This window comes from Lampris incognitus, chromosome 20 (assembly GCF_029633865.1).
Source record: "Lampris incognitus isolate fLamInc1 chromosome 20, fLamInc1.hap2, whole genome shotgun sequence".
NCBI lineage: Eukaryota > Metazoa > Chordata > Actinopteri > Lampriformes > Lampridae > Lampris > Lampris incognitus.
The window spans coordinates 27,226,583-27,244,266 of record NC_079230.1 but is presented as its reverse complement, the minus strand read 5'-3'; the positions used below and the strand labels follow the sequence as shown (position 1 = coordinate 27,244,266).

Sequence of the window (17,684 nt, the reverse complement as noted above, 5' to 3'; positions counted from 1 at the left end):
TTACACGTGGGTTTGTGTTTCAGCCTATCTCTGTGTGTGTGTAATAAAGTCTTTTATGCACGGTGGTCTTTCCATCGTTTATTACAGTCGCAGCAACCGACGTGGGAAACGCAACTTTGTGAGACAACTGCACTGGTTGATACAGAAAACCCATCATCCGCACAGCACATCCAGCTCCTTATGAAATATGACCCCCCGTCTTGTAATTATTTATATTCCTTTCAGTTTCAAATTTAGCACCTTTAACAGCTGTCTGTTCAACACACTTTCCTTGCACCCTTTTAGCTCTGGCCCTCCTCGCAGCCGGTGTTCCCGGCAGGTCCGGCCTTTGGCCGGGACGGATGTGGAGGCCAAGCTTGGTCCGTGTTGGAGCAGGCAGGCCCCAGAACAAGTTTCAGTTTGAATCCCCGACTCTCTGCAGACGTATTGGGGTGTAGCACTTGACTGCAAAACAGCTGAATAATGCAAAACGTTTCCCTTCCCAGGTCATTTCCCAAGGCCCCAAAGCGGGTCTGGTCTCTGCGCAGCATGTTTTTCACGTAGCTAAAAAAAAAAAAAAAAGAAGGCAAGAGGCAGCTCGTGAACGCCTCGTCCCGTTATTCACGTGACTTCTTATAAAAGGCAGGACTGGAAAGTGAAAGTGATGCTGGCAGGCTTGAAAAACAGGTCCTTATGAAACCACCCGGCACTTATAGCACCGCTTCCCTGGAGCGCAGAGCAAAGAGGGAGAGGTGACGAGGAGGCGAAATGAGCACGCAGCAGGAGGAGAAACGTTATGATCCCGGAGACACAACTCTCAAGTTTGTTAATCGACCGGATGACTTGGATCCTCTGCGTGAGTACTAAAGGAAGTAATTACAGTTATTCTCCAAGAAATGAAGACCTTTCAGTTTTGAATTGTCTTTTGATAATTGTATATTAGATCATGTATTTTATTGACTGTAGGCGTTATTTATGACAATTCATTGACCTATAGGCCTACTTGAAATTAAAAACGCTAGGGCCGTGCCCGTTCGGGTGTAATCCCGCCTCCGACCACAGTGTGGGTTGCAATGGCAGTGTGGCGCTGTTTGTCCGGTCGCCACGGGAAGAGCGTTTCTGTCTCTGTGCGTCTGTCTGTCCTCCATCTTCTCGACAACCGCTCATCCAGACAGCTCCAAACTCGACACCGCAGTTCACCGGGTCCTCAGCAATACACCCCCAGGTGTGAAGTCGACCGGACAGACAGACAGACAGACATACCTACGTACCTACAGACAGACAGACAGACAGACAGACAGACAGACATACCTACATACATACATACATACATACAGACAGACAGACAGACAGACAGACAGACAGACAGACCTACAGACAGACAGACATACATACAGACAGACAGACATACCTACCTACCTACAGACATACAGACAGACATACATACCTACAGACAGACAGACAGACAGACAGACAGACAGACCTACCTACCTACCTACCGACCGACCGACCGACCGACCGACCGACCGACCGACCGACCGACCGACCGACCGACAGACAGACAGACATACATACATACATACCTACAGACAGACAGACAGACAGACAGACAGACATACATACCTACATACATACAGACAGACAGACAGACAGACCTGCCTACCTACCTACCTACCTACCTACCTACCTACCTACAGACAGACAGACAGACAGACAGACAGACAGACAGACAGACAGACAGACAGACAGACAGACAGACAGACAGACATACATACATACCTACAGACAGACAGACAGACAGACATACATACCTACAGACAGACAGACAGACAGACCTGCCTACCTACCTACCTACCTACCTACCTACCTACCTACCTACAGACAGACAGACAGACAGACAGACAGACAGACAGACAGACAGACCTACTTACCTACCTATAGACAGACAGACAGACAGACAGACCTACCTACCTACCTACCTACCTACCTACCTACCTACCTACCTACCTACCTACAGACAGACAGACAGACAGAGATTCCTTCCATTTTAGTTAGATAATTAACTTGCTAACTACCTCTGAAAATGTGAAATGGACACCACAGCATTTACTGACTTTATTTTTCTTTCTTTGTGGTAATCCATCCATCCATCCATTATCCAGGTTTTGGTAATGCAAAACTCTTTAGTTAGGTGCATCAGTTACATATCGGCCTATAGCCTGGCAGCATATGCAAAAAAAAAAAAACCTCCAAATTTAAGCAACATGTATACAAATGCTAAAAACACATCAGCAAATTATAAAACATGAAAGCGAAGGTGACCCAAAAAAAAGGATCCAAGACAAAGAGGTGAGGTACCCGCAAAAACACACAACCCACAGAACGTTAGCACAATATCAGCAAAACGCAGAGCAACTCCTCCCTCACAAAACAAAAACAGAAACCCAAAACAAACTAAAACGGAAATGTTTCTGTACAACCCAAATTAGGGGGGGGGGACCAGTCGCTATGGCAACCTGCAGATAATATGGCAAAAACGATGCAATTAGAGTTTAAAGGCATTAAATGAGTCTTTTGAAGTGAACTCAGATATGGCTGTGTTGACAAGGCGCCACATAGCTCGACCGTATGGGAGCATCTCCGGGGCGGTCTCGCTGTTTCCCGGGTACCATATTAGTTTCCATAGTTACCGGTTCCTTCTTTCCACCGGCTCTTCCAGCCCCCGAAGACGGTGACCAGTGTCTCAGAGCAGAAATGTCCTGTGGCCACGTGGTTACGCCAGAATCTCTGACAGGATGGTGCCGAAGCTTGTTGGACCAGGTATGATAATCCATTTATTTCCCTGACACGTCTCGCAAATTAAAACATTAACCAAATCTCAATTAAATTTTTGTCTTGTGCAAGAGTTTATGCATCTCATGCCACCGAATTATCTCTTAAATGGTTATCGGCCCCGTCCATGTCTCCATGGTCCGAAGGAAACTTTGCTAAGGGCCCAAAATGCTTGGGCCAGCCCTGGTTCTGTAGTAATAAGGATAATAAATGTGATTTTCTATGTGCATCCTCCGTTTAGGAGGACTGGCATGGTCGACCCTGGCCTCGGCGACTGAAGACGACTTAGAAAGGATGATAGCTCCTCACTTACAACATACTGTTTACCTTTTTTCCACCCCAGGGCCAGTATAAATTTAAGTGCCCCGCCTTAAAAGAAGGGACGCTGCAGAAGTGTGATGCAGTGTGGCCATACCCGGAGGTGCGTAGACTGGCCGTGCTGACCGCTGAGGAGATGCAGCACTTTGAAGAAAACATCGCTCGTCTGGCTGCGTCAGAATATTGTGAATTTAAAGCGGTGAGTGTCCTAACACTGTATTTACTCTTACAAGAAGACAGTCTGGTGGAGCTGCCGGATTCATCAGATATTCCACAGAACTTCCCTGGTAATCCTTAATCATACACAAGCATACTCAAGGAATTACCATGACGTAAAACTCTACGTTTCTGACCCCCCCCCCCCCTTCCCCAAACAGTGCCCTAGCTGCAACACGTATGTGGAGCGAGAGCAGGTCACCAACTTAAACGTCCAGTGCACGATCTGCGTGGCGGACGGGAAGGAGCAGTGTCAGTTCTGCTGGCAGTGTCTGCGGCCGTGGAAAGGGCCGGCCCCGCGTTCGGACCGCTGCGCCAACGACGGCTGCGTCAACGACATCCTGGAACTCCTCAAGAACTGCAAAACCACTTCCCTCCCCCAAGTGCAGGGTGTGGCGGCGTGCCCCTCCATCCGGGCCTGTCCCACCTGTGGCCAGAGAGTGGAGCATGACAAGACAGGGTGCAAGAACATCCTCTGTCCCCGCTGCCAGGTTGAATTCTGCTTTGTGTGCCTGAAGCTCACGCCGGTTTGCTTGAGGACCAGCTCGTACTTCTTACCCTGCCACGACGGCGTGGCTCCCAGACAGACCTCCGTACCTGTATGGCGCAGAAACTAGGCTAACCGATCGTTAGCTTGGCCTTCTGTCCCACCTTCCATTTCTTCACTGTACAACTCTACTGTCGGGTTTGCTTCTGTCTCGCATTTTCTTATCTTTGCTACTGTAACCCTATTATCTACACAATGTATGGATATAAAAATTATTATAGGATTTGAACTTAACCTGCAGAGATAATGTTAATCCGTCATCTTATTGTTATCGTCAAATAAAGTTCAAAGTACACAGGTCTATGCGGTGAATGGCGTAAGAACTCAGCGTGCGTCGATTTTGGGTGTTTAAGGAACGAGGGTGCAATAGAGATACTATATTATACTATGACTATAACGTGCAGCCAGTTAAATATGCCTCACTAATGCATGGGCGTAGTTTTGGTTGGGGGCATACTGTCACTTTTTACATCACAGGATCACTATATCACACGCACGAACGTTTGAAGGACTACCACTGCACTTTCTATTAAAATGTTTTGTTTTTTTACAGTACCAAGCAGAGGCTCCTCGCTGTCTCCCGCGGGAAATCTGCCCCGTTTTCCAAGTATTCACATGTGCATATGCTTCCATCTTGCTTTCTTTGCACATCGTGTGGTGCTGGTTACGCGAGGTTCACAGTAGGTATGGTCGATCTTCGCCGTGTTGAGACGGTTTTGTCTTCTCTCACATCTGGCCACGCAAAGCTAGCTTAACTCTCCACCCAACCCTTCATGCAGTCGACACATGGTGTGAGTGGAGTCAAAACCTGACAAGTTAAACTCACTTCTGTATTTCAGGGGGTGCGGTATAATATCCCTGACTCAAAATGAGCACATGTTGCTTGTTGTGTGCGTCTGTCTGTGGGTATACGTCAACCTGTGTGTAAAATGTTCGCTCTGTAAGGCATCACCCCACATCCGGTGTACCGGCAGAAACAAGAGAAAGGCTGAAGAGGTGGAAAAGGGGCGATTAGATGAGCGGTGAAACGTTTCAGGTTCTCCAATGTCGCGGACTACATAAATGTGAGGGAAAGTCACATGCGGTCCTGAGGAGTTTGATTTGTGGATGGAAAATAAGCTTTATTCCGGTGTAAACAAACCTTTTACAGCCACAATATGCAGCAAATAGTTAGATAGTCAAGTAGAGAATGAAAACAAGTCCCCATTTCTAGTTTTCATTCTTGGTGATGGTGCTACCCTTTTTTTTTTTTTTAATGTTTGGCTCTTTAAGGATTCATATGAATGGTAAACTGAACACCTCCGGCCTGAACTGGCTATAATTCAAGTCAGTATCATTATGTGTTATGACCACAGCCTTGGTTCTTACTGGTCTGGCTCTACCAGTTGTGCTCTTATCAAGGGCCTCAGCTGTCTGAACAGCCTGGCAGCCTCAACAGCGTTATGACCCGGCTCAAGACTACTTCCTAAGGTCTGTGTCACAGCGAGTAACCAGCTTTCCAAAGGCAAACATCCTCTTCTCGTATGATGTGCAGTCTGTTGTAGTCCACTGGATGGAGGTGGTCCTGTACCTGGTACAACTTCGGCGCATGGTACAAGAGGAGAGGTTTGCCATGATACAAGTCACGACCGTTGCCACCTGGCCGGGTCCGATGGGTGTTCCACACTCTCACCAGAGTATCTAACTCCTGTAAAACAAGATACACATTCATTAAGCTGCAATCTCTCTACGCTTTTTTCCATTAGGTTATACCCAGCCTGTTGATATTAATCTACTCAGTACCACTCAATAAACTGTAAAATGTGTTAGTTAACTACATTATAATTTACAATTACTAACATTCTTACTATATGCACATTGACGTGCATTTCATGTGGCTTTTGTGTGTGTATGTGCGTGTGTGCGTGCACACATGTACGTATGTTCGTGTGAAAGAGGTTAGCTGAATGACATCAAGGAAGCAGAACTGAACGAGACCCTTGTCAACCATATCACCCCTGAAGTCACCCGCTGACTGGGATTCCTGGAACAAGTCTCTGCAGAAGTGGGGCGGCACAGTGGCGCAGCGGTTAGCACGGTCGCCTCACAGCAAGAAGGTCTTGGGTTCAAGCCCCGAGGTAGTCCAACCTTGGGGGTCGTCCTCTGTGTGGAGTTTTGCATGTTCTCCCCGTGTCTGCGTGGGTTTCCTCTGAGTGCTCGGGTTTCCTCCCACAGTCCAAAGACATGCAGGTCAGGTGAATTGGCCATATTAAATTGTCCCTAGGTGTGAATGTGTGTGTGTGTGAGTTGGTCCTGTGATGGACTGTCGGCCTGTCCAGGGTATCTCTCCCCGCCTGCTGCCCAATGACTGCTGGGATAGGCTCCAGCATCCCCGTGACCCTGAGTAGGACAAGCGGTTTGGATAATGAATGAATGAAGTCTCTGCAGAAGTCTACATTCTGCCTTTGACATTTTCCCCACTTGCTTTCAACCCTTTAATTTGCAGAACTTCATCCTTGAAAAACACAAGGTCCATGATCTGTGCCATTGTCATCCACATTTTCGCTACCAGGATCCGATCTGTTAATTTTTTTTGAGCAAACCCCTAGCTCACTACCAGCACCAATGAAGTAAGTTGCAACGGCTTTAGTATTACTGTTTGTTAAGTTCGCTTGCATCCAGATTATGTAGCGTGAGAAAACAATGCACCTATCAACTCCAATTTCAAAGAGTGTGAGTTTATCATAAGAGTCCATATGCCATAAGTAATTTGGTCCCGGAACACCATAATGCCTTCTTTGGAGTCTCAGAGTTCCTCTGTTGTGGATCTTCTGGGCCCAAAAATGTTTATACTTCGTACACCAGGTTGCTCGTGACCCTCAATCTTACTGATCTGCATCTCTGTCATCATCCAGTATCCATAGATTCACCCAGGGCCTCGTAGCTGGTCATGTAGTTTATAATGGCATCAGGTGCACTGAGATTTTGCCGGCGATAATGACACACACTAATGTGTCTATCATTAGTAATAGCAAGGCACACAGATATTTCAGCCTGTGTCGGGCCTTGATTAAAGCGAAATGTGACGTGGTGATCAGCAGTATAGGAATACCTCGTTATCTCAGGAAAACGATATCTCGAGATTACTACTACTACTACTACTGCTACTTCAGGCTGCTCCCGTCAGGGGTCGCCACAGCAGATCATCTGTTTCCATCTCTTCCTGTCCTCTGCATCTTCCTCTGTCACACCAGCCACCTGCATGTCCTCCCTCACCACATCCATAAACCTCCTCTTTGGCCTTCCTCTTCTCCTCTTCCCTGGCAGCTCCATATTCAGCATCCTTCTCCCAATATACCCAGCATCTCTCCTCCACACATGTCCAAGCCATCTCAATCTTGTCTCTCTTGCTTTGTCTCCAAACCGTCCAATTTGAGCGGTCCCTCTAATATACTCATTCCTAATCCCGTCCTTCTTCGTCACTCCCAATGTAAATCTTTGCATCTTCAACTCTGCCACCTCCAGCCCCGCCTCCTGTCTTTTCATCAGTGCCACTGTCTCCCAACCATACAACATAGCTGGTCTCACAACCATCTTGTAAACCTCCTCTTTAACTCTTGCTGGTACCCTTCTGTCGCAAATCACTCCTGACACTCTTCTCCACCCACTCCACCCTGCCTGCACTCTTCTTCACCTCTCTTCTGCACTCCCCGTTACTTTGGACAGTTGACCCCAAGTATTTAAACTCATACGCCCTCGTCACCTCTACTCCTTGCATCCTCACCATTCCAGTGTCCTCCCTCTCATTCACGCACAGGTATTCCAGCTGGCTCCTACTGACTTTCGAGATAATAAAAATTATCTCGTCATCAAGGGAAAACTGTACATTAAATGTGTGAGTACATGGCCCTTTAGGGCTTACATATAATAGGAAAACGACGTGGGCCTAACTGTAGGTGTTCATTACTATAATTTTCCTTAACTATTAATCATTATGATATATTGCAGTCAATACCTGCCGCCGACGTCAAAGCTCCAGAAAACTATAACTGCTGACAAATTGCCCCTAACATCTAAACCGATCGCCGTTCCTCAGGCTGGCTTACCAAACGACCGTGCAAGCACTAAGTTTGTACACCGGCGCTTTCCGTAGTATCCTTTTAGCCCGTTGCCGAAAACATGGCTGCCTTCAGGAGTGGGGTGACTCCTGGGTGCTTAGCAAGATGCTTTCTGAGACAGACTGGAAAACCGGGCCGGGGCAACCACCCACTTTCAGAGCCACGTAACCAGGTTGGTGTTATCCATGGGTCTAAGTCTGATGTTCGGGACTTGGTCTCTCCGTTTGTTTGTTAAATACAAACAGCTACGTCCGTTAGCTCAATTGCTAGCACACTGGTGTCCTCGCTTCTATACTGCGCATGCGTCCTTTGACTGCGAGCCAGACAGTCGTATCGTCTTTATTTTATTTTATTCTCATATTGCTTACACCGGTTTACTGGCGAAGTTACGTCTTTGCGTGCTTTGGCTTCAGTCGAATGTGCGTTCGGTTGCTATAAACGGCGATGTCGCTTAGCTCGTTTGCTAGCCGGCTAGCATCCTGGCTGCTTTACTGCGCACGCGTCGTGTGGCTGACAGAGGGGACGTCTCTTTCACGAGGGTCATATTGTCTTTTACCTTTCACATAGTTCACGGGGATTTATTAGCAAAGTTGCATTCCCTGGCTATAGTTGATTCATCAAAAGCTATGTTGCAATGTTTGTCATCTCACTGCCACTCTCTCGTTGAAATTTTTTTTTAAAGACACTTAAAAATGACTGAATTCTGTTCTGCTTACTGTGCACCTCCCTCATACTCATCCCCCGTCGTTTATATATAGAAAGTGCTGCAGAGGTCCCATCTACACACAATAGTTGAATTCAGGATTCCTGCCACAAGGATTCTCCTTGGTCGAAGACATAATGGGAGGCTCCTGTTTGTTAACAGTGTGGCAGTAAGGCACAACAGCTCACAGGTAAGTTTACTGGCGATGTAAATGTCACGCTGTCTCAGTAAACCGTATTTCAGATTTGGTCCTCTTCATTGATGCGTGTGGTCCTGTGTAGCTCAGTTCGTCGAGTACCTGATGGTATGATAGTTTATACCTTGAGCACTGATACAAACAAAAGTTAGCGAATCAATTCCCACTGGTTCACTCATACTGTGTGCAGTTGTTTCATTACAAGCACGTTGTGCCCTCGAACCAGAAAATTGCTTTAGAAATTTAGTCATTTTATTACATTAAAATAAAGGATGAGACTTCTCTTCCAAGATGAGGAAGTGTTTAAAACTTTATGAAGTTTTCAATACTTTAACTTCATTGTCCAGTGACTCACAAAGCTAACTAAATTTGGAGCAATATGTTGATAGTATGTATGCAATATCAATGCAATTAAGCTTGGCTGAAAAGTGGCATCATGTTGTAATAACATCTACAGACTCAAGTTGAAACCATTTCCATGGCAACTCCAGTGATGGAAGCCTCTGACACTCCTCCAATCCTGGAATCCAGCCCTGTCTCTGTACCTGCTGATGCTGCCCCTGTAATCACACCACCAATCTCTGAGCAGGTGCCTGACACTAACAGAAAACTGAAAATATCTGAGTGAGGTCTTAATGGTATTCAGGAGAAACTGAGTATAATACCATGTGTTACTGATATCTCCAGGTCACAGTTGAAACTGTCTCTATGACTGCTCCAGTAGTAGAAGCCTCTGCTTCCTCTCCAATGTTGGATTTCTCTGGAGTCCCGGTGCCTGCTGACCCCACCCCTGTTATCACATCACCAATCACTGAGCAGGTGGCTGAGGCGCCACCAACTGCCGTGGAGGTTCTGCAGGGGATGGTTCCAGAAACTAGCCTTGCAGAGCTGGGATTGGCCCAACACACCCCAGTGGGACTAATCCAGAACTTATTAGAGGTCATGCATGTTGATCTAGGCTTGCCCTGGTGGGGGGCCATTGTTGTAGGTAAGCACAAACCGATGGAGTACAAACCACCAGATGGCAACCATGTACTATCAAAGGCTAAAACTATGCAGATTTACATTCCAACCCAACACCACACCAATTTATTTCTTTTTAGTTCTCCTGCTGTGGTTGAAGTTGTGGTACTTGATAATGGGACTCCAGACTAACTTTCTTCACCACCTTCCCGGAACCTTCCCTAAAAAAATAATTTGAACCGTCCCAAACTCCATGTGAACCGTCCAGAATTCTAAATGTTGTCTTTTTAATTTGTTATTGTCATCTATAGTAGTTATTTGCATGAAAACACACTACTCAGTTGATTAGGGAATAAGTGATTGTATTTTATTTAATATTTGCTTTGATTAAAAGTTAAATAGGTTATAATTCCCTCTCTAAAATCTATTTTGCTGTGAAAACAGCAACAAATTCCTCCTTCAAACAGCGGTGTTTTTGAAGTTTCTCGCCAAAAACAAAACTTTACAAGAACATTTGAACAGATCATGATAAGGTAATTACCTTTGCCCTATAGTTATTTTTACTGAACAGAGCTTGAATGCATCATAATGGTTTGCTAAAAATGTGCACCTAGTCTATTTTTGACAGAAGCCGCGTGCACAGAGATCAAGCCGGGCAGAAAGTCAGACGCAAGAATAACATAGATTATAAATCAGAAGATGCACGCTGTTGTCGTCAGTGCTCGTTTCAGTTTGTCGTTTGCTAAGGGATAGTTTTAAATAAGTCTATATAAAATCCCTTTCATCCTAGAGGTGTCCCAGGGAAGAGCTCTGTTCGTTTCAAATATTTTCTATTGTCCCCGGGACAGTGGGACACCGTTAGTCTCAAGCCCTGCTCAACTCGTCTTATGAAGTTTTCAGATGGATTGAAAACTAACACACCCTTGGCTTTTCATCACAAATGGTTTCCCACCACCTTATAAATTAATATTCAGTTGTTAAACCCACAGTCATGAACTTGCTAGCACATAGCCTATATTTTGTGCGCTATTGATTAATGTCAGACCAAGTGATACATACATATCTCTGTGTTTTCTGTCCTGTGTGTGTGTGTGTGTGTGTCTCTCTCTCTCTCTCTCTCTCTCTCTCTCTCTCTCTCTCTCGGTCTCTCTCTGTCCCCCCCTTTCTCTCCCTTTCTCTCTTTCCTATTTGTATCCATTCCTCATAAAGGAACGGCCCTGGCACGTCTGGCTGTGTTTCCTGTCATAGTGAAGGGCCAAAGGGAGGCAGCCAAGCTGAACAATGTGCTTCCTGAGATGACCAAACTCACCAACAGGATGAATGAGGCCAAACAGAGTGGAAACAAATATGAATGTAAACTCAGCTTTGTTTTTGCACTTTCATGTGTCTATTTAAGGTTTGTTACATGAGTTTCTATGCGGTCTTTGGTAGTACCGTGTCTGTGTAAATGCTTATGAAAGCTACCTTCAACAGTATATCATAATCCTGTTTGGTTGTTTGTTTGTATTTGTGTGTGTGCGTGCGTGCGTGCGTGCGTGCGTGCGTGCACACGCGCACCCGTGTGTCCGTGTGTTGTGTAGTTGCCAAGGCCTACTCTGACCTAAGCCTGTTCCAGAAGAAGCATGATGTCAACCCTCTCCGTGGTTTCCTGGTTCCTTTGGTGCAGGTCAGTATATCAGTATATGTCTTTACACTGCACCTCCCCCCCCTCTCTCTGCTCTTCTTATTTTGATTGTTTTAATTATTTGTGGAGACATTATATGAAGTCAAGTAATCTATTCAGTGGATAAAAATGCTGGGGGGGGGATACTGGGCACTCTAATGATTGTAAGAAACTAGTATGCAGGTGCTTATAGAGTGAAGGAAAGAACCATAGAAAAAACAAAAATGGTCCAGAAGAGAACGCTCTAGCCATTCTGAAAGGTAATGGGGAGGACTGAAGTTGTGTCAATTTGAAAAGCTTTTATTCCAGTGGCTCACTGGCAGGTCCATTAAAACACTTAACACGTTTTAACAAAGAAGGTCTTTGTCAGGGCTATAGATAAGAAGGATTGTTATAGTGAGGGTTGCTTTAGAGAATGGATTTTTATGCTTGGGAGGTTAAAATCCCTCATGGCATTGTAAGAGTAGGAGTTAGTCGATTAAAACTTGCACACTGAGGTGCCTCTCAACCTTTCATTTTAACAAAAACTCCCCTTTCAAACCAGTTTTAATCTTGGACAGGCAAACAGCTTCACTTGTGAACAAAACAAAGACCTCACCCACAAAACTTTGGGTTGAATTTTCCTTATCTAAAACAATGATATTTAATTATCACTAACCACCCATATTTCTGTGTTCCACAGGCCCCAGTCTTCATCTCATTCTTCATTGCTCTGAGGAAGATGGCTTATCTCCCGGTACCCAGCCTACAGACAGGAGGTGTCCTCTGGTTCCCTGACCTAACAATGGCAGACCCCTTTTACATCCTGCCTTTCGCCGTCACTGGCACAATGTTCTTCATCCTGGAGGTGAGGGAAGTTTTGTTCCTGTTAATTCTCCCAGAATGCTCTGATCCTGGAATTTTTTAACATATTCTTTGTTACGATACCATTTTTACACATCTCTTAGGCCCTTCAGGACTACCTTGTGATTTTGGGCTATACAAATAAACTTGACTTAACATCGGAGACCTGGGTCACATAGTATTTGCAGATGATTTTTATTGTTTACTTTAGCAGTGTTGTTTAGTTCTTGTTTGGATTACCAAATGAGTAAGGTTTGTGACACAAGGCAGTTTTAAAAAACTGAGAAGTTTACCAAGAACACATCTGGACTAACATCTGTCGGGAGCATTCAGAGGAAGCTAACATATCCACCCATTCACACTGGGTTACTGTCTAAAACTACCACAGTCTTATACGACTACCTGCTCCATCGCTCCACCGAGGTAGAATTGGGTTTAGTGACTTTTCCAAGGATAATTACAGGGCAGTTGATTGGCATTAATAAATCACGTTGACCATTTAGACTTTCTCTGTCAGTACAGGGATTTGAAACTGCAAACTTTCATTCACAGGCTCACTTCTGCACCTTTAATACAGCCTTACTTTGGTCACAAAGCAGTTACTCAGGGAAAAATTAGGGTGTATTTATCGTTTTCAAAATCGTTTATGGTCTCATTTCGTGTAACATCAAATATAATTTGGGGGGTTGGCAAAGATACTTTGCGAGAAAAAATTTCACCTTTGAAAGCTGCAATGTGTCTTAAGTAAAGTGAAAGTTGTGAATTGTAAGACATGCTTATGTATTTGTGCTTCTTTGCAAATGATCATCACATTTATCACCTTCTCTGTTTCAGCTGGGGGCAGAGTCTGGCATAGACAACCCGAATCTGCGAGCAATGAAGACAGTTTTCAGGATAATGCCCTTCGTCATCCTCCCCCTCACCATCAATTTCCCTACGGTCAGTCAGTCATACACTTACTTACCCCTTTTCTATGCTCCTACGGGCATTACATGTCTCTATTTTTACTGAGTAACTCATAACGCCACATTAACATAACATTAGGCCTAATTTTCTCTGTACTGTGTTGTGTAGAAAGTTATATCTATCTCACTTTCAGTTACAAATCAGTTATTAGTCTTTACATTTCTCCCTTAACACCTCTGAGTGTCACAGTAAAGTTGAACTATCCAAGAATTTATTCACACACGTGTCCCCCGATTTTTTTTCTTTTTTTTTTTCTTTGTTGATCTCCATCTTAAAAGGGGACTGGTGGTGCTGGCCTCCATTTTAGATAAGTTGACATTTTCTGTAAGGAGAACACTATTTCCCACTATTTGAATACTATTTGAATCCCTCTATTTGGAGGTGAGACATTTAATAATATAACAAAAAAAAAGTGAGTTATATGATCCATGACAAGGTGTGCATTACAGGATTTTAACGCACCATGCAGAGGTAAATAACTGTCCAACAGGAAGTGGAGAAATTAAGATAGAATTAAAAGTAGAATTAAAGTAAATTAAAATGATTCCAATTAAAGCATTCCCTTATTTATGCTCAACTTATGCTCAGCGTTTTGGACTCAGTTAAAAGGTTTTGAAGAAAAAGTTAGCCGCTAAGCTAACGCTTTGATGTTTACTGAGCTTGCTACAGAATCAGCATGTTGCTATGGTTATGTAACATTTTTGTGGCCAGCGTATGAATTTAGAAAAGTGATTAAACATTAGCCGAACTACGTGTGTGTTATACAGTTTTAATGCACACCCTCCAACCAATCAGAAACCAGTATTCCCTGTGACCGTGGTGTAACAAGTAATAACATCCATTTTGAATCCAGGAAGAAGTAACTTTTTTTTTTCTTTAATTGGCTGACAAGGCTTAGCACTTGCAGTGGTTGAACATCCTTGGGTATCACCTCAAAACAGCATTTGGGGTGCTCAAGGTCATTTTTCACCTTTATTCAGTGAGTAAATCTTGAAAATGTACTTTCCGTGAAAAAATGAGGCCCTGGCATCGAGAGCCATGTGAATGTAGCCGTTCGTCTAAGCAGATGCATCATTTGCTGATGTCATTGTTTAGTTCTTCCCTCTCTAGTTCAGGTTTTGTGCTGGTCTCGGGATTTGTCTCCTTTCAGCTTATATAGTATGGGATTGGAATGAAAATGAAAACCTGTATGTACACAGCTCTGAATGGCACATAGTTGGAGACAAATGCTCTAGTTGGAGGTTTGACTGAGCTGGTGTAGCTCGGGCGACTCGTTTCCTCATGTTCATTGTGCTGTGCGTTTCCTTCTCCATCCATTTGCATTTCTATACCTGCTGTTTCTTCCTCTGGGATCTCCAGGCAGTGTTTACATACTGGCTGACCTCCAACTGCTTCTCCCTGGGCCAAGTGGCTTTACTCAGACACCCGCTGATTCGGAAGAAATTCCGCATCCCAGAGCGGATCACCCACCCGGCCTCCGCTCTACCCGAAAATGAAGGCTTCATCGTGAGCATGAAGAAGGGTGAGTGTTGCAGACAGAGAAAACTAATCAAATGCTTGGAGGACTGAATGTATAGGGACAGAATGAGAGGCTTGTTGGATGGATGGATGGATGGATGGATGGATAGATAGATAGATAGATAGATAGATGGATAGATGGATAGATAGATAGATAGATAGATAGATAGATAGATAGATAGATAGATAGATAGATAGATAGATAGATAGATAGGGTCTGAAATGGAAGAGTGGATGGAGATGAATGCTTGGCTGATCTTATATCCAATCTACTCCTCAGCGGCACAGTGTTCATTAATGGAAACTATGAAAGTATTCGTCCATGACGTCCTATCTGACAAAAACCTGACTAAACCAAACTTTTTTTGGACAAATTGGATGAAAAGACATGATCCGTCTTGTGTTTTTGGTCAATTTAGTGACCAAAGTGAATTACTGGATGACCCAATAGGGCCACCCTTAACACTGATCAAGTGTGTCTGCTACTGAAACTGTGTCCTCAGTCCACATACTTCATTTGCAAGGGGTAGTACTAGGGTTGTCCCGATCCGACCTCAAAGATCATTATCGGGGCTGATCTTGGCTCTTTTTTAACTGATTGGTATTGGCTATACTGAGCACAAACCTAAGCCCGGTCCTGCTGAGCTTTTTTTGCTGTATTTTTCATCAACAAAATCCACACTCCTACCATATTTTTCTCATGTCAAGAAAAACAATGTAGTTTTAGCCACTACTTCTTCAATACTTTCCCATTTTGAGCAGTTTAAAGACACGGACCAGCCTTCCATTTTCTTGTGTAGTACAGCCTCTCTCCATGTCTGATGGCAGTAATAATGATAATTCTTGCTAATATACACTGAAGACAAAAAATTGACTAAGGTAAACATGGCTAATTTCCTAGCAGGTTAACAATAAATGACAAAGCACATTCAGATTTTGTTGAAATTACTACTACTACTAATTCAGGCTGCCCCTTTTAGGGGTCACCACAGCGGATCATCTGTTTCCATCGCCTCCTGTCCTCTGTATCTTCCTCTGTCACACCAGCCTCCTGCATGTCCTCCCTCACCACATCCATAAACCTCCTCTTTGGCCTTCCTCTTCTCTTCCCTGGCAGCTCCATATTCAGCATCCTTCTCCCAATATACCCAGCATCTCTCCTCCACACATGTCCAAACCATCTCAATCTTGCCCCTCTTGCTTTGTCTCCAAACCGTCCAACTTGAGCGGTCTCTCTAATATATTCATTCCTAATCCTGTCCTTCTTCATCACTCCCAATGAAAATCTTAGCATCTTCAACTCTGCCACCTCCAGCTCCGCCTCCTGTCTTTTTGTCAGGGCCACTGTCTCCAAACCATATAACATAGCTGGTCTCACAACCATCTTGTAAACCTTCCCTTTAACTCTTGCTGATACCCTTCTATTGCAAATCACTCCTGACACTCTTCTCCACCCACTCCACCCTGCCTGCACTTTCTTCTTCACCGCTCTTCTGCACTCCCCGTTACTTTGGAAAGTTGACCCCAAGTATTTAAACTCATACGCCTTCGTCACCTCTACTCCTTGCATCCTCCTCAGATCAGAAAATCCTCAGATTTTGAGGATTGAGAATTGTGAAAATTCAGATTTTGTTGGAACATGAGTTAAAAATCTCCATTGTGTGTTCTTTCAATGTAACTCCCATCTTCTTTTCATTCTCTGCACATATCTATGCACATTGACACAGTTTGTGTATAAAATGGGAATGCCCCTCTTTGTTCCTGTGCTAAACTCTGTCTGTCCCCGCCAGGCTGGAAGAATGCTCAGATGGCACAGCAGTTGCAGGAGAGGGAGAAGCGAATCAAAAACCAACTGGATCTCGCCGCCAGAGGTCAGTGTTCGCTGCACTCCAGAAATAACCCAAAGCCCAAGTCTTTTACACACATGGTGTCGCTTTCCATCACTGTGCCTCTGCAGAGAAGAGGCTTGGCTGAAGCTCTACATTACAGTCTGTTAGATAGAGTGTAGAAAGCCACCACTCACAGTCCAATACGATGCTCAAATCTAAGCGGTTAAAAGGAAATCGAAATGTGGTAGTAAGGATTACTCTTTTTCAAAGGGCTGTTTGTGTGGAGAGCCATCGGCCGCACAAACATTTGCTTTTAAATTGTCCATCCACTTTGTTGTTAAATTGGAGATACCACTGTTCTGTGAATCACCTGTTAAGTCAGACAACTGATCTCATAACTAATCCCTTTTAAAAAGGGGTTTTGCATGCTGCATATAGTTTAAGCTAGAAGTAGAGTAAGGTCATTTATTTGTTTCTCGGAGAGCATCTACCATGTTCTACCAGGCTCCCTTCATATGTGCTGTGTTAAGATGGCTGTAAGGCACACTGTAGGACATGCATTCTCTCCTTGTCATTAATATCGTTCTGCTGTTCTCTCAACAGGTCCTCTGAGACAGACATTTACCCACAATCCACTTAAGCAGACTGGCCAAGCAATAGCAGCAACATCAGCCAAAGGAAAGCCAGGAGCCCAGTTAGATGGAAAGTCAAGGCCCTGGAAGGAAACCATTGGATGAAGAGAATGACTGCCCAAGAGTGTGATAGCCTGGTGAATCATGTACATATTAATGGATAGATAAATTATGGAAGGGGTTAAAAAAGAGGAATGCGTGGGGGGCAGGGGTCATTACCAGCGTAATATTCTAATTAAAGGACAAAATGTGCTACCTTACCATGATTTCTGTGGTGTGGAGCTTGATGTGTGTTTTGGACTTATGATTCAATTCAGTTCAATTCAATTCAATTTATTGTCATTAAAAACAACGTGCAGGCACATGCTAAAAATTAAATAAG

General features: G+C 44.3%; 2 protein-coding genes across 3 annotated transcripts; both read left to right on the top strand.

Annotated features, from left to right (window-relative positions):
* The first annotated feature begins 613 nt into the window (after positions 1 to 613).
* Positions 614 to 4,184, top strand: LOC130130298 (uncharacterized). Its single transcript, XM_056299956.1, has 4 exons — positions 614 to 835; positions 2,699 to 2,799; positions 3,155 to 3,328; positions 3,507 to 4,184. Exons 1-4 carry the CDS (start codon positions 748 to 750, stop codon positions 3,960 to 3,962), a joined length of 819 nt encoding a protein of 272 aa, XP_056155931.1. The 5' UTR covers positions 614 to 747; the 3' UTR covers positions 3,963 to 4,184.
* A 167-nt stretch (positions 4,185 to 4,351) lies between these two features.
* Positions 4,352 to 17,568, top strand: oxa1l (OXA1L mitochondrial inner membrane protein). 2 transcript variants are annotated; one of them, XM_056299955.1, is made up of 11 exons: positions 4,352 to 4,576; positions 8,748 to 8,882; positions 9,346 to 9,477; positions 9,576 to 9,876; positions 11,061 to 11,204; positions 11,432 to 11,517; positions 12,197 to 12,361; positions 13,192 to 13,296; positions 14,683 to 14,845; positions 16,632 to 16,712; positions 17,274 to 17,568. In XM_056299955.1, the coding sequence occupies exons 3-11, from the start codon at positions 9,367 to 9,369 to the stop codon at positions 17,405 to 17,407; spliced, it is 1,290 nt and encodes a 429-aa protein (XP_056155930.1). In that variant the 5' UTR covers positions 4,352 to 4,576; positions 8,748 to 8,882; positions 9,346 to 9,366; the 3' UTR covers positions 17,408 to 17,568. The 2 variants fall into 2 exon arrangements, with proteins under 2 accessions (XP_056155930.1, XP_056155929.1); XM_056299954.1 differs by lacking the exon at positions 4,352 to 4,576 and adding an exon at positions 8,023 to 8,161.
* The last annotated feature ends 116 nt before the right edge of the window (positions 17,569 to 17,684 follow it).

Coding starts and splice junctions, on each gene's coding strand:
- LOC130130298 (XM_056299956.1), top strand. CDS start 748: ATGAGCACGCAGCAGGAGGAGAAACGTTATGATCCCGGAGACACAACT. Junction 836..2,698: donor GGATGACTTGGATCCTCTGC/GTGAGTACTAAA, acceptor CGGCTCTTCCAG/CCCCCGAAGACGGTGACCAG. Junction 2,800..3,154: donor GCCGAAGCTTGTTGGACCAG/GTATGATAATCC, acceptor TTTCCACCCCAG/GGCCAGTATAAATTTAAGTG.
- oxa1l (XM_056299954.1), top strand. CDS start 8,051: ATGGCTGCCTTCAGGAGTGGGGTGACTCCTGGGTGCTTAGCAAGATGC. Junction 8,883..9,345: donor TAAGGCACAACAGCTCACAG/GTAAGTTTACTG, acceptor TAACATCTACAG/ACTCAAGTTGAAACCATTTC. Junction 9,478..9,575: donor CACCACCAATCTCTGAGCAG/GTGCCTGACACT, acceptor TGATATCTCCAG/GTCACAGTTGAAACTGTCTC.